This window comes from Dryas octopetala, chromosome 9 (assembly GCF_963921425.1).
Source record: "Dryas octopetala chromosome 9, drDryOcto1.1, whole genome shotgun sequence".
Classification (NCBI taxonomy): Eukaryota; Viridiplantae; Streptophyta; class Magnoliopsida; order Rosales; family Rosaceae; genus Dryas; species Dryas octopetala.
This window is the reverse complement of record NC_141374.1, coordinates 5,555,277-5,571,448: the sequence shown is the minus strand read 5'-3', so window position 1 is coordinate 5,571,448 and position 16,172 is coordinate 5,555,277. Positions and strand designations below refer to the sequence as shown.

Genomic DNA, 16,172 nt, shown 5'->3' with positions numbered 1-16,172 from the left:
TAATGTATTATTATCTAAAGAAAGTTTTCTCTTCTGATGCTCACTTATTTCTAAATTAAGATAATCTATCATAACCTACCCTTTTTTAGCTTAACTGCTAAAGTATTTTGTAATGTTTTTTTAATAGTTTCTAAGTTTTATATTGCTTCGTGATTGATTCTTATAACTTCAAAATAATTGGTTATGGTTTGCTTACTAAGGCTATCCACAACAGTGATATTAAGGGTGAAAGTGAGAGTTAAGGGAAACCCTCAAATTCCCTATAATGGGCCAAAATATTGAGAGTGAGGGTGAGTGAAGGTTACAATTGAAAGTGTTTGGAAGATCCGCCTGAGAGCAAGAAAATGTGAGAGTTTGTGTTTCGGCCCCACCACGTGGGAGAAAATATTAAAGCAAAAATCGGTCATTGGAAAAGATGAGATCGCCCTTGGCACAAATTGATAAAGTGTTTGTGTTTGAAGGAATTGAAACAAAATATGTGAGCACTTTTGTAAAATAGCTAGAATGGGAAAAGTGGCCAACATGCCATTGTGCACAACAGTTGTTGTCTGCTACTCTCCCCCACGAGCGAGTGTTGGTGACAGACGACTATGATCTTTTGACCATTTCATCTCAACGGTCCATATTAAATGACCGTTAGAAATTTAAATGGAATATGTAATTGTAAGTTTGTAACTCTCTGCCTCACTTGTTAATTGTTAATTGTTTATTGTCTGCTAAACTTGTTTAATTGTTTATTATGGAGTATAGCCAGTCAAGCACTATGAATGCCTCTACTAACATTAATTGCCCTAGCATAATGTCACCTCCAAATCAAACAGATCCAACAACTCCAACTCCAACTCCAACCTAAACCCAAACCCAGGATGAGTATGATGACCAAGTAGAGTCTGAAACCATATCTAAGAAGGCTAAGTCTGTACTGTGGCCTTATGCTAAATGTAAGACTTGCAACTATGTGGCCTTATGCTAAATGCAAGACTTGCAAGGAAGAATTTCCAGCCCATTCTACTCACAGTGAGACTACTAGGATTCCGACTCATTTAAAAAGGCAATGTAAAAAATGTCCAGCGCGCTTACATAGGCAACAATTCTAAAGGCCAACACAAAAGACAATAGGGTCTCCATTGGTTCCCCATTCCTTTAATCGAAAAAGACTTGAAGATAAAGTTGTGAGGTGGGTGATTAGGGATGAACACCTTTTTAGGATAGTGGAAAGGGAAGGTTTTAAGGACATGATGAGTGACGCATGTCCGAGGTTTAAGATACCAAATAGGAAGAAGGTGGATGTTGGGGTTCATGATCTGTACCAGATAGAGAAGGGAAAGATTATGAGTGTCATTGGGGAATCAAAGGGTGAGTATCACAACTGATACTTGGACATCTGTCCAGAACATAAATTACATGGTTGTCACTGCCCACTTTATGGACAGTGAGTGTAAGTTGCATAAAAAGATTATCAACTTCACAAAGATAACAAGTCAACAGGGTGAGGAGTTAGGGAGGGTTCTTGATGACTGTTTGAGAGTTTGGGGGATATAAAAAGTCTTTAGCATTACGGTTGACAATGCTAATGCAAATGATGGGGCTATTGACTACATGAGAAAGAGGTTGAAGGAGGCCAATACATTGCTATTTGATGGCATGTACTTGCACATGAGGTGTGCTTGTCACATTCTGAATTTGATTGTTAAGGATGGGTTGAATGAGCTGTTTGGGTCCATTGAGGCAATTAGGAATTGTGTGAAGTATATTCACTCAAGTCCTCAAAGATTGGACAAGTTTTGGGACTATGTTGTCCTTTTGAAGATGTGGGCAATGTCCAATGTGCCAATGGATGTGGCAACTAGGTGGAATTCCACTTACAAGATGTTGGAGGGTGCTGCCAAATACAAAGTGCTGTTTAATAGAATGGCAGAGGAATATAGCCCATTTAAGAGCTATTTTAATGAGAAAGAAAGGGATGGAAAAAAAAGGGTTGGTCCTCTAAGTGATGACGATTGGACGAAGTCAAATGCCTTTGTGCATTTCCTTAAAAAAATTTATGATGCTACCTTAGTCCTTAGTGCCACCAAAACTTGTACAACACTATTGATTTTTGTTCAGCTAATAATGTTTATAACAGAGCAAGTGGGATGCCACAAGCACCACTACCAGTTAGCATTACCAATAACAGAGCACCTATTTGTTATTTTAAGGTTTTTTAGCAAGATAGCCACCTGAATTTTGAATCGATTTGCATGTTACCACCTAAATTAAAAATTGAAGCAAGTTGCCTCCTGAATTAAATTTATTTTGTCAGTTACCACTTACATCTAATTTCATCCAAGTCAGTTAGAAAGTTCCGTCCAAAAAACGGATGTGCGACACACATGACCCTTTTTCAGGGGTTTTTTGGTCTTTTCATAACTGAATGACCATGACCTTTATCCAAAAGGCCTTTCAGATTTCCCTTTGTTCTCACTGGTTGAACTTTTTAGAGGAATCTCAACTGTTCTTCAGGTTAGCTTTGGGGTTTAGTGGGTTGACAAGGAATCTGCAAGATTTGTGAGAATATCAGTGTTTCATAGTGAAATTCAATAATTTTGTGGGTCAAATTGGTGATTCAGTGTCGATTTTGAGATGAAGGACAAGCTAAGACATGATGTAGACCCTCTAGATTACCTTTGTAAAATACCAGCAAAAATTACGAATAAAGGCCCTTCTCAATTGGAGCAAGGATAAGGCAACTTCCTTTCCATCAATAACAGCAAATAGCCAAGGAATTCTCAGCAGCAGCAACAGCCTTGCAGTTAGAAATATAGAAAGCATTATATCAGTCAATCACTGATCTTAAACCTGACATGGACATTGTCACTGATCTTAAACGTGGTTTTATACCACTATGTTTTTGTATAAAACCAGGTTCATATGACTGTTATCCATACATCAACATAGCACTAGCACAAATCAACATGCAAGACTATGAGCCTTGACATTTCAGTTATGAGCATAACAGAAACCAAGAAGTGGTTAAAGTTACTCCCAAGCTATTTATGGATTTTGGTTATCTCAGTCAGTTATTTGTTTTTAACAACAATCATCTCCAGCAGTTCTCTCATAAGTTTCAGTATTTAACAAAAATATACCTAGAAAAATGGCATGATCTTTGCATAGATTCCTAAGCATTCCACCAGAATGGTTTCCTATTCAAGTTAATTCATATATAATCAAGCCTATCATATAGCAGTTTTCAACATGAGCAAGTATGTTATCACTTCTGTAGCAACATACAGATGGATGCTAACGATTGAACATATCTTGAGGTTTCGAAGAGGACAACTTGTCCAATTCGATCTTTTCGATGACACACGTACCAAGCTTATGCTTATAGGTGAAGATGATAATATGAGCATTTATAGTAGAGAAAAAATTCTTAACAGTCCCCATGTAATTGTACTAAACATGAGCACAGAGACACATAAAACTTTTGAAAAGCTCACCGCACAAGTAGAACAGCAAACACGAGCAGAAGAAGACAATGAACATTTTTGGAATAACCTCACATATGAGGAACTCCATAATATCAATAACATGATAGAAGCATAGTCATCTTCAACTTTAGCAATAATATAGCAAATGTAGCCAATCCCAGCAAATACCTTATCAAGAATCTTATGTCCTCTCAACCTTTAATAATGGAGCATTATCACTGGTAATGAGCAAAGAATCTCTACACTTCTAAGCAATAATGGTAGACCTTCCAACCACATCCAACTACTTTAGCAAGCAGCGGAGGCATCACATTTACTTTTGAAAAAGCAAATATGCATGTTGACTGAGTTGAACCATTCTACAAGCCTTATAAGACAATAAGACATTGAATAAAAATGTTTTGTTCATATTGGTCTTTTTACAAGACAAGTACCCTTATTGTTAAGAAAAATCAGGTTAAAATGTCCTATTTCTTATTGAAAAGTTTATTAAAAGGTCAAAAATAATGTTAATGAGTAGTGCTTAGTTTAAGGCTCATTTTGTGTTCGTGTCGTTCTCATGCTATGTCGTGCAAGAAATTATTTTGTATAACCGATACACTGCACGTGGTATAACCAACCTATGTGTTAAAATATGAGTGAATGTTATTAATATTATATCCTACAAATATAAACATGTCGTCCAACAATATTATTACATGTTGGATTGGTTACACCATGTAGCGGTATATTGGTTACACCCAATAATTTTTTGTGTTGTGTTGACTCGGTCCGTTTTGTGCTCTTAACCGTTTGACACTTTTAATATATATTAAATTATTTTCATTTTTATGATATTAATCATATTATAGATAAAAACAAGGAGTGAAATTTCAAAAATTTCGACGAAATTTGGCCGAAATATTCGTTTTTTTAGGGTCCCGAAATTTTATTACATATCCCTTATTTTTCGAAAATATTTCGGCGAAATTTCGCTTAAATTTCGACCGAAATTTTGACCCCTATGCAAGTATATTTTTGTGGAATTTCGTTGAAATTTGGGAAATTTCGCTGTGACTATTGATACTTCACTGATTGACTCTTCACTCCCAGCCCCATTTTCATCCACAGACTCAGAAATCTCTGTCTTCTCCACTGCGCGCAAGATCTCTATCTCTTCTCTAGTTCCGTGTCTTCTCTCTCAATTCTCTCTCTTCTCTATGTCTTCTCCCCCTGCCTCCTCCCCCGGCCTGACCCCCTGCAAGGTTTGTAAATTGTAATTTTGGATTTCTAGATTAATAATACATATGTGGCTGTGGCAAGTTAGAAATTAGAATTTATGTAGGAGTGTAGGCGTGTAGCTGTGTGCCTGTGTAGGAGTTTCGCACTTTCACTTCAAATAAAAGATAAAATAATAAACGAAATTACCAACTCAAATCAATAGGGAGGAGTCTGATAGATCTCATTGCCTCTGCATAGATTTGTGATATGTCAATAAATTCCAATAGACCAATTTCATGTATGAAAAATTGAAAACTGAGAAAAGAGTTTAAATTAATTAAGAACAATATACTAATCAATTTAATAGTTTTAAATTAATATTCATTTAGTCTACTAGGTTTTAAACCCAACTTTGGATATTCTACTGTGCTTGAATATCTATTTAGTCTATCAGTCTATCACTCTACCATATAATAATCAATTTAATGGTTTTAAGTTTTTAATTTCTAACCTTCTAGGTACCCAAATATATTTGGGTTTAAATTTGGAAATAATTATTGACTGTGATTATGTATATTTGGAAATAGGTACCCAAATACTTATTGTGATTGTGTATTTGTATATATTTGGGGAATGTTTAAATGTTTAATAAGATTTTGGGTTCAAATTTGGGTTGATTTTGCATATTTGATTGTGATTGTGTATTTGTGTATATTTGATTGTAATTTTGCATATTTTATTGTTATTGTGATTTTGCAAATTTGATTGTGATTGTGAATTTGTGATTGTGCATATTTGATTTTGCATAATAATGGAATATTAATTTTAATGATTGTGATTGTGAATTTGTGATTTTGCATATTTGATTGTGATTGTGTATATTTGATTATAATTTTGCATATTTGATTATGATTGTGATTTTGCATATTTGACTGTGATTTTACATAATAATGAAATATGAAATTTAATGATTGTGAATTTGTAATTGTGTATGTCTTTTGTTATTAGGTACTAATATGGTCAGCGAAGGAAGTTCACGTGATTCAACTTGGGAGCATGCACTTCCAAATTCGGCTAGTAAACAAGGTTCAATATGCAAATATTGTGGCCTTGTAATGAAGGGTGGTGGAGTGACAAGACTGAAATACCACCTTGCAGGTATGGATTCTGGAAGTAATGTGCAACGTTACACTAGTGTCCCACCAGAGGTGAAACAACACATTGCAAACACTTTGTGATATAAACAACAACAAAAGAAAAAGAAAGCACAACAGATAGAAGAGATTCAAGCAGAACTTTGCGAAGAAGGTCACATAAACTTGAGTAACAGTGACGACGATGACGATGATGATCATAATGTGATATAGGGCCTGAAGAGTGAAGAAATTTTTGAGCTGCAATTCAACAATCCAAAGCAACACAATGAGATATAGAACACCTACATAAAGTCAATAGGGGACAAGGTTCTGGGTCTAGTAATGGTTCATAGTTGCGAAGAGGATCAAGCGTGAGGAAATCACAACCAACACACCCAATAGCACCAAGCCTCTACAAGTCATCTAAAGCACACCAAAAAAGTGCTAAAAATCTCTTTTCTGGAGGGTCAATCAAAGAGAAGATGCAAGGCTTGATAGTCAAGTTCTTCATCTACGAAAATGTTTTTCCTTCAAAAGTAGCATCTCATCATTTCAAAAACTTGGTGATAGAATGTCAACATGCAGGATTAGGAGTGGAACCTCCATTACCCTATCAGATACGGAATGTATATTTGGAAAAAGAGTTTAATGAAATGCAAGAGCATGTCAACAACTTGAAAAAGGATTAGGCAATTTATGGTTGCACAATCATGTCCGATGGTTGGACAGGTCTAACCAAGTTGTCTATTATAAACTTCATGGCATACTCAAGAGGTAAGACTATATTCCTTAAGTTCATTGATTCTTTAAATCGCATAAAGGATGCAAGATATATATATGGGCTACTGAAGGATGTAATGGAGGAGGTTGGACCGGACAATGTTGTTCAAGTTGTCACCGACAATGGTTCCGCATATGTCGCCACAGAGAAGAAGTTAATGAAAAAATATAATGTGTACTGGACGTCGTGTGCGGCACATTGCATTGATCTCATGTTCGAAGAGATTGGGAAGAGCCATGTAGTTGGTAAGGTAATAAAAAAGGCTCAAAAGATCACAAATTTTATTTACAACCATAACTGGTTGTTGGCAAAGATGTGTGAGATTTGTGGTGAAGATATTATTCGTCCTAGTCCCACCCGATTTGCTACCCACTATCTTGCATTAAATAGTTTGTATCGAAAGATGATGAGGTTGAAGCAATTGTTCACTTGTACTGATTGGAGCAATAACAACTTCCGGCGAGGAGAAGTAGGACAACAGGTGGAATCCATAGTACTTGATCACTCATTTTGGCAACAAGTGCTTAAGATTTGCTGTTTGTTAGAACCTCTTTACTTAGTTTTACGTGTTGTCGATACAGAAATGTATCCTACTATGAGATCAATTTATGAGTTGATACGTCCTTTAGTGTTGTTGATACAAAAATGTACCATACTATGAGATCAATTTATGAGTTGATACATCGTGTGAAGGACGAATTATTACTTAAACATAGTGCACGGTGGGTGGTAAAAATCATCAATGATCGATGGTTTAAAACATTACAATACGATTTGCATGCAGTAGGTAACCCAAATATATTTAAATTAAATTTAGTTCCGCATGTTTTTTCATTCATCTAAGTTATTTAACTTTAAATTATTGTTAAATATGTATTTCAATATTTACTTGATGCAACCCACTATTTGAATCATCGCTACCAATATAAAGAAGGCGTGATAAATGATGGTGAACTTATTCGAGTTGTGCACAACGTATATAAAACATTGGATCCTGATTCAACGGAAGTTGCCCAATTTGAAAATGAGATGAAAATAACTTGTCATAACACTTTATAGAGTTTGATTGTCCCCTTCCCATAATTATATACAATATTAATACTTTAAACTTTAAAGAATTTGATTATCTTAAGTTTTATATTTTGATGGATATTGTATGATTTGTATCTAGCTAACATATTTAAAAAATGCGAAGAAAATGTTCAGAGAGCGAGCTGCAATTGCAGCTAGATAAAAAATGTCTCATAGTGAGTATACACCGTACATTTATTAGTTGGATCAGGTGAATGGTTGAACTTACACTCACAATTTTATACAATTCAGGTGAATAGTGGATCATGTATGAGACTGATGCGCCTACTGTAAAATAATTAGCCATCAAAGTTCTTCACAAACGGCATCATCAACCGCTTGTGAAAGAAACTGGAGCACTTTCGCTCTCATGCACACCAAGCAAAGAAACAGACTCTCATATGAGGAGATGGTCTATTGCTACTATAATATGAAGCTTGCAATTCGAGACAAACAAGCTGAGGAGGATCGCGTCGACAACTATGATTCGTTGGATATGTTTGAAAATTGTATGGGGGATGATGATGCAGAGGGAAACCAGCTTTATCAGTAGATCAGGCCTATACATCTAGTGATGACGCAGACAATCCAGATCCTGATGTTGTAGCTCAAGCACGCTAGGATGGTATTAATGTGGAAAAAGTTCTTGATGAAGAGGTGGACCCTACTGAGAGTTTTGAGGAACTTATGCGAAGTCCAATAAATCGCAACGAAAATGTTCCCACTAATCCTTCTCCATTAGGCAACTTTGACACATGATCCTACACGCCTAACAACAGTGGAAGTAGAGGTGGTGGTGAAAGTGATGATAGAAATGAAGATAACACTGGAGATGATCAACACGATATCATCCGATTTATTGGCGAAGAAAACTACACTTATGCAACACAAGATGATGATCATGGGGGTAGGCGTGCAGGATAGAGAATTTGTGCCATTAGAAAGGACTATAATCGCAGGAAAATAGGTAATGTGAGTATGATACCAGAAGAAAAGGATTCGTTATCCATCACTTTTGGTTCTATGGGAGTAAGAGATGATAATTACAATTATGGGCAAAACCCTCCAATAGTCTACTCACCATATCCCTTTTACTTACGTGAGTCTCGTAGTAGCTCTTTAAATAAGTATGGCTATGGGCAAATCCCACCACAAATACCACCTCCTGATCCATACGATTGATATGTTGGGAATTATATGCAAAGTTATGCTGAAGATGTATTTTAGGGTGATTATTCTTCACAGTTCACCTACTCTGGACATGATGATACTGAAGACAGCAAAAATTTTGAATCTGCTAGAAACTCTATGTGGTATTGAATACTTATTTAATTCATGATTTAATATTGTAATATAAATAAATTTAAGGTGTTATTTATATAATTATTAATTAGTGACTCATTTTTTTTAATAGTATTTGTCTCCAACGCACATTATATTCATTTGATATCATATAAAACTTATTATATAATTTGATTTTTTTAATTTTTTATCAATGTAGTATATAATATATTAAATAAGCATATGATCAAGTTTCATTTAAAATTTTCGCATTTTAATAACAATTTTCGTTGTTTTTTTCTGAATCAAAATTCTGCCAAATTTTTATTTTACTACTTGGATAAAAATATAAAATTATGCTGTTTAAATTTTTTTCCCATCAGTGTATGAACACTTACTTACAGTCAGACACACCCACTCCTACCCCGTCTGAAGTTTTGGCCTCACCCCTAAACCGGCGCAACCCGCTCCTTCCTTCACTCCGGCGGCAGGCGACGGCGCCACCCACGTACCTCTCTCTGTCTCTCACTGCGAAGGACCATCGCGGCTCTGTTAAGTAGGTAAGTGTTGGTCTGCACCGATTATATTAAATCAGTGACAACAAAACTGATGAACAAGGAAGGGGACGAGGAGTTCCTTTTGATTTGGTAGGAGAGTATATAGCTAATAGCCTAATATGTATAGCTTCAGCCGCTATACCCTTTGCTTATCTGTTTTGTCTTCTTTGTTTTATTCTTTATTTGAGTACGGAAGAGAAAATGAACAGTCCCAATTAAGTTGGTGTTTTCTCTTCTTTTGTTTTGTTTCATCAAATGAATAGCAAAGGCTGCCAATGATGACAGCAATGGAGGGTATGGTTGTGAAATTGCCATCCTATTCATTCCCAATCATACAAAGCCCTGCCCGCTGCTGCATCACTCGGACCTCCCACCGGCCTTTTACCATATCGGCTTCAACGGTCCCTTGTGCTCCAACTGCATCATCCCTTTCGCTTGGTCACTTGACCCGACCCGACTTCCCCATCCTCCACCAGGTCCGTACAAAGCTACAAGCGCACTGGTTTTCTTTCATTCCTGAATATTTATTTCTTGGGTTTGGTGCTTACTACTAATTAGTACTTATGATGGCCCTGTATGGGCATGGCAGGAAGTAAATGGGTCTAGACTTGTTTACTTGGACAATGGTGCAACTTCCCAGAAGCCTATTGCTGTGTTAAGGGTTTTGCAGAATTACTATCAAGCTTACAATTCAAATGTGCATCGTGGGATCCATTTCTTAAGGTACAGACTTGTTGAGACTAGAGACTAGAGTAACATGATTAACATACCATACATAACTTATTCAATTTGAGTCAGTCAGTCTCAAATTCTTAGATTCACCTATTAATAAATATTCTTGAGTTAGAGTGAGTCAACCCACCTGCTTGCCTGTAGCTTACTCTTTCCTCTTGTTGTCAACTTAGTGCAAGGGCAACAGAAGAATATGAATTGGCGCGAAAGAAGGTTTCCAACTTTATCAATGCATCTGACTCTCGAGAAATTGTATTTACGAGGAATGCTACTGAAGCTATCAATCTGGTTGCTTACTCATGGGGACTCCAACATTTAAAACCAGATGATGAGGTAGATACAGATTCACTCTAGATGTTATTTATGTCCCCCTTTGGTAGATACAATTGCTCTATAGTATTGTATTTCATTTATGTCCATTTATTCGTCAAAATCACTGTACGTCACATTCATTCATAAAGGAATAAACTGTTATGCTGTTTTTTATGCGGTGATCGTCTTCTTTTGGTGATGGTTACACTTATTTCACTTACTACCAATATTTGTATCAAGTAGCTGCACATGATCTTATGAGCACATTATTCTCTAAATTGATCATGAATTGAATCTTAAATACAATCACCATTGATCTCCATATTGTTTGTGAGCTCTTTCTTACAAAATCGTTTTTCAGATCTTACTTACAGTTGCTGAACATCACAGTGCAATCGTTCCTTGGCAACTTGTTTCTCAAAAGACCGGTGCTGTTTTGAAATTTGTGGGATTAAATGAGGATGGAGTTCCAGATGTGGACAAGTTAAAAGATATGCTTTCAAGGAAGACAAAGCTTGTAGTCGTTCATCATGTCTCAAATGTACTTGGTATGTTATGTGTCTTAAGCCTTTTTGTATTGGTAGATTATGGTTTTCTGTTCTTATTTGTTCAACGTTTTTCTTTCCTTCTTTACAAATTAGGTCAATGCTCATATTTTGTTTTCTTTGTTGACTAAAAAATTATTGCCAATTATTTGAGTATGCTGAACTAGACAGTAAGCATGCCATGCCATGTATTCCTTAGTAGCATCAGAGTTTGACTTCTATGATTAATTAGTGAAGCTATTGTGATCCCTTATCAATAATTCTCTATTCAAGAAAAGAGTTAATTTCTTCTCAAAAAATGTTGATTACTGAAGCTATTCTGATTCAATTGCTAAAGAAAGAGTTTGATCCATTATCAATAATTCTATATTCAAGAAAAACCCCATTCTGTTTTACTAGTGCTGTCCGTTACACTGGCAGCTTCACTAATAAGAAGGATGTGGTTAACACATAGATGTCTAATTTGGGTTATGCAATTCTGAATGCAGATCGGTAGGTTTGGTGTTTATTGGTGCTGTGACCTAGCTCTTATCATATTGATATGCTCCAAATATGGTGTTTAAGTGTCATAAAGTATGGTTGCTTTTGTTATTGACCCGGGGACCTTAATTTGAGATGCATTGAAAGCTAAAGTTTCTCTTTGTATGGTTCTGAGAAGATTTTGCAATTGACTTTTGAATGCCATGTGCGATGTGTTTCTCTATTAATTTAAAGAAGTACTTTATTCTTTGGTTTTACCTTTCAACCTACTTTTTCTTGAGTTCTTAGCTTATGTTCACAATCTTTCCATATGGAACATAAGCTCGTGGAACATAAGCTATGAACAACAGAACAAAGTTAAGATTTGTAGTCCTTACTCCATTCTTGAGTAAGGATCTCCCTCTATTTGTATTTTCTTCCTTTACTAGATTCATTAATGTTAGTGCTGCGAATTTTAATCCTAGGTTTGCCATAAATGACTGATGAGATTTTCATGTGCATTTGATTTGTCTAAATGCTCAATGTGATATTTCAACTTACACAGACTGTTGTTTATGCTTATCTTATCTGGTGGAGATTAACAACCAGAGGTGCACTTAAATTTTTTTTTTTTTTTAAAATAATGTTTTTGAATGCATCAAACTGTCATTAAAGTAGATTCTTTAGTATTTCTATTGATTGAATATTTGAGAATTTGAGAGTTCAACCAAAAAAAAAAAATTGAGAATTTTATATCAAAGAATCAAATAACAACTAACATGATCGTATTGATTCATTTATAATCATTTTCATGAAGGTTCTGTTCTTCCTATCAAAGATATCGTGATTTGTGCTCATGATGTTGGGGCAAAAGTGCTTGTAGATGCTTGTCAGAGTGTTCCACACATGGTGGTTGATGTACAGAATCTGAATGCTGACTTTCTTGTTGCTTCTTCTCACAAGGTTAGGATACCGCCTTATTTACTGAAATCTAGCCTTATTGGCAAGTATATAAGTAAAGGATAAACATGCCTCAGATGTGTGGGCCTACAGGCATCGGATTCTTATATGGAAAGAGTGATCTCTTGTCTGCCATGCCTCCTTTTTTAGGTAAGTTTCTTATTAAAATTTGTATTTTGAGAGTTCAATTCTTACATGTAAAGTTCTGTATGTATACATCTCAGAGGGCAATGGCAGGTGTGTAATTTGAACTATAATGTTTCACCCCTCTTTCTAGGTGGTGGAGAAATGATATCTGATGTATTTCTAGATCATTCCACCTATGCTGAACCTCCATCTAGGTTGGTGAATTCGCCTACATCTTTAGAAACTTTATCTTTTATTCAAATGAAATGACTTCAGCAGCTTTGTTACCATTTTGACATTGTTATTGTCTGAACTGCGTTTTGTGTTTAAGTTGTCCTTGGTAGTTGAATTTGGATAGGACAAGTCCAACTCACAAGAATGTCCAGACCAGAAATCTCAAGTAGAATGCTACAACTTTGGTTTATATTCAGCACCATATATCTGCTGAATCTGTTTTCAAATTGGTTGCTCATAATAGTGCTAGGAAATGTAGGACTGGGAATTACCAATATAGGACGGAACATGCTTATGCAATTTGTAGCAAAGTTGTAAACTAGGTTCTGTGTGCATGATAGTCAAATAGTCAATAAAACCAATCTTTATATTTATTATGTTTTTTTCTTTTAAATTATTTTTTCATTGTACAAATGTTCATCCAATATTCTCTTATTTATCTGTGTATGTCTTTTCTTTTCTTTTTTCTTTTTTTCTTTCAAAGTACAGCTTGTTGGATTATAAATAATTTTCAGATATTAACCTTTTGGGTTTCTCATTCACTTTTGGTGCTCAAGCTTTAACCCGTGTCCCAATTTGGTACCCAAACTCTAGTTTACCCCAATTGAGTACTTCAATTATATTTTGTATGTAATAAGTCCTAAATCCTAATAAGCAAATAACCATGTTCCCAGGGGTAATTAAGTTTTTTGAAGGGGTTAAAAACCAAAAAACAAAAATGAAAGAAAAAAAAATTGAACATCTCTCCTCATCTCCCTCTTTCTCTCTCAGTGTTCTCTCTCCACATCTCTCTCTTGCCAATTCTTCTGCATCTTCTTCGGTTTAGCTTGGCCCAGCAGCTGGTGTAGGTAAAGAAATGAGGAAAGAGATGAGATGAAACTCGAACTAGAGGAGGAAAGTTCAAGATCAGTTGAAATGGAAGAAGGAATGGTTAATACATCTAGAAGAAGTGCATGAAAAGCTCCGAGACTAGTTCAGGCAAGTAAGACGGAATGGGAGATGGTGAAGTCTTCAATTTTTTACAAGAGTTGTTTATTACATACAAGCTTAGATTCTCAAACCAGAATTTCAGATGATCTTCAAAACCGGCTACAGATGTCATCTCTGAGTGCGAGGATGCAAAATCGCAACTGGAGTGCTCACTGCTCAGAGACAAAGAAATTGCATTTCTAAGACAAGCTCTAAGCACAAAAGAGACTTTGTTAAGAAACAAAACATCAGACAGGGAAGCTACAGCAAGAAAATCAGGAGTTGCAAATTTCCTTCAAAGAACTCCAAGAATCCCAAATCCAAGCAGAGATGAGATACGAAACAACAAAAAATAATTTTGGGGTTTTCTAAATTTTTCTCAGAAACCAGTTTGGGTTTCCTATAAAAGAAAACCAATTTTGGGTTTAATTTTGGGGTTTTATAGGAGGAGGAGATCTAACTGTGGGTGGGGCAGACTTCTTAACCCCCATGAAAAGACTAAGTTACCCATAGGAACATGGTCATGTGCTTTGCATATGATCACTTTTGTTAACTTGACTGACATAATTAGGATTTCAAACTTATTAGATACAAAAACATAGTTTAGGTGCTTCCATATGCTACCAAATTGAGACACGGGTCAAAGATTGGATACCAAAAATGACAATAAAAACCTAGCCTTTTTTATATTCCTAGGCAAATGATGGTTATGAGATTTTCACATATGCTACCTTCTGATATGTCTTTTTGTAATTGTCACTCATAAACTGAACTAGATTTGAGGCTGGAACACCCGCAATTGGGGAAACAATTGGTTTAGGAGCAGCTATTGATTATTTGTCAGGAATTGGTATGCAAAAGATACATGATTATGAGGTATTTGAGTTCTTCTGCCTTTTGAATTTTCTGTTCTCTATTACTGGTTTTAGATGGGCTTTTATTTTGGTTGATTATAGTAAGTACATTGTTCATGAGAAAAACTAAGAAAGCGAGGAAAAGATCATTGTATTGCATTACTTATCAATAGAATACATGGCTATTTGTATTAAGACATAATTTGCTTTGAAGATTAATCTAATTAATCTGATTAATTTGAGGCTTAATCTTATTAAGCTAATTAAAAAATTAGAGGTTGGCACCAACAGAGGTTGGCAACCTTGCTGGCTTCCATGGTCTTATAAAGATCAGGGGTTTATAAACAGAGGTCGGCAACAGAGGTTTGGCTTTATAAACATTTTGAGGTACACCCTTTCATTGATTCTTTTACTTTTTGGCCTGGGCTAGTAATGTTTAAGACTTGCATTGACAGGTGACATCGATGTGAATTGACTTTAATAAAGCCTGTTTAAAAACATGTAGATAGCACAATTAAACAAAATAAAATAAAGAAATTTACATATTGAGTTGGATATTTCATGATTATGATTATTTGGTGGAAGCAATTGACAAAAGAATTGGATTATTGATTTTGTTGAGCATCATTGTTATGACGAGCTGTGGGATGTGAGCTGGACTTAATGCCGAAGTTGAAAAAGTTGGAAGTCATTCTATGTCAAGAAGTAGTTATCTAAAGAAATCTATGCCAAGATTATGTGTTTCTATTTTATGTAGTCCTTAAACAGTAAGTTGCTCTTATGTGCATTTTTGTTTTTTACAGATAGAGCTGGGTAAATATCTATATGACAGCCTTCGTTCAGTCCCCGATATCTGCATTTATGGTCCAGTCCCCTCCGAACATGTCCGCCGCGCTGCTCTCTGTTCTTTCAACGTCGAGAATATACACCCTACAGATCTTGCAACTTTTCTTGACCAGCAGGTGTGATACAAAACAAACAGGGATTTATTTATTTCCCAACTTTGTGTAATATAAAAGTAGCTGCTTCTAACTTGTGTAATTCCATTTCCAGCATGGAGTGGCTATCCGATCAGGTCACCATTGTGCCCAACCCCTCCATCGATATTTAGGAGTCAGTGCAAGTGCACGTGCAAGTCTTCACTTTTACAACACCATAGAGGATATTGATGACTTTATCCAGGCCCTCAATGACACAGTCAGCTTCTTTAATTCTTTCAAGTGAGTCAGTCTTGTACTTTTCCGAGCCTACTGTAGATTTTGTATCAACTAAGCTTTTCAGCTGTTCTTTTCAACTGACTCTGCAAGCTTTGCATATATGATCGATCCATCAAGTATCGTTTGTAATTGTTCAATTACTTGTTAATATTTATTTGTTCTCTTAATTCGCAACATAATAAGAAAAGCAAATTACAATTTGCACCTTTTGACTCGACTCACAAGTTGGTCTCTATCCTTTCAATTTTTTCAAATTTAAACCTGA

General features: G+C 35.6%; 1 protein-coding gene across 2 annotated transcripts; it reads left to right on the top strand.

Annotated features, from left to right (window-relative positions):
- Window positions 1–9,339: 9,339 nt before the first annotated feature.
- Window positions 9,340–16,044, top strand: LOC147273390 (cysteine desulfurase 1, chloroplastic-like). 2 transcript variants are annotated; one of them, XM_086227982.1, is made up of 11 exons: window positions 9,340–9,502; window positions 9,768–9,975; window positions 10,089–10,222; window positions 10,405–10,564; window positions 10,905–11,091; window positions 12,365–12,510; window positions 12,585–12,657; window positions 12,785–12,848; window positions 14,613–14,712; window positions 15,494–15,652; window positions 15,744–16,044. In XM_086227982.1, the coding sequence occupies exons 2-11, from the start codon at window positions 9,775–9,777 to the stop codon at window positions 15,912–15,914; spliced, it is 1,395 nt and encodes a 464-aa protein (XP_086084108.1). In that variant the 5' UTR covers window positions 9,340–9,502; window positions 9,768–9,774; the 3' UTR covers window positions 15,915–16,044. The 2 variants fall into 2 exon arrangements, with proteins under 2 accessions (XP_086084108.1, XP_086084109.1); XM_086227983.1 differs by having other exon boundaries at window positions 9,763–9,975.
- The last annotated feature ends 128 nt before the right edge of the window (window positions 16,045–16,172 follow it).

What these genes read in the sequence shown, in the direction of transcription:
- LOC147273390 (XM_086227982.1), top strand. Translation starts at nt 9,775, where the DNA reads ATGATGACAGCAATGGAGGGTATGGTTGTGAAATTGCCATCCTATTCA. An exon ending in TGCCATGCCTCCTTTTTTAG is followed by an intron (nt 12,658 to 12,784) that starts GTAAGTTTCTTA and finishes CCCTCTTTCTAG; the next exon opens with GTGGTGGAGAAATGATATCT. An exon ending in CAACTTTTCTTGACCAGCAG is followed by an intron (nt 15,653 to 15,743) that starts GTGTGATACAAA and finishes TTCCATTTCCAG; the next exon opens with CATGGAGTGGCTATCCGATC.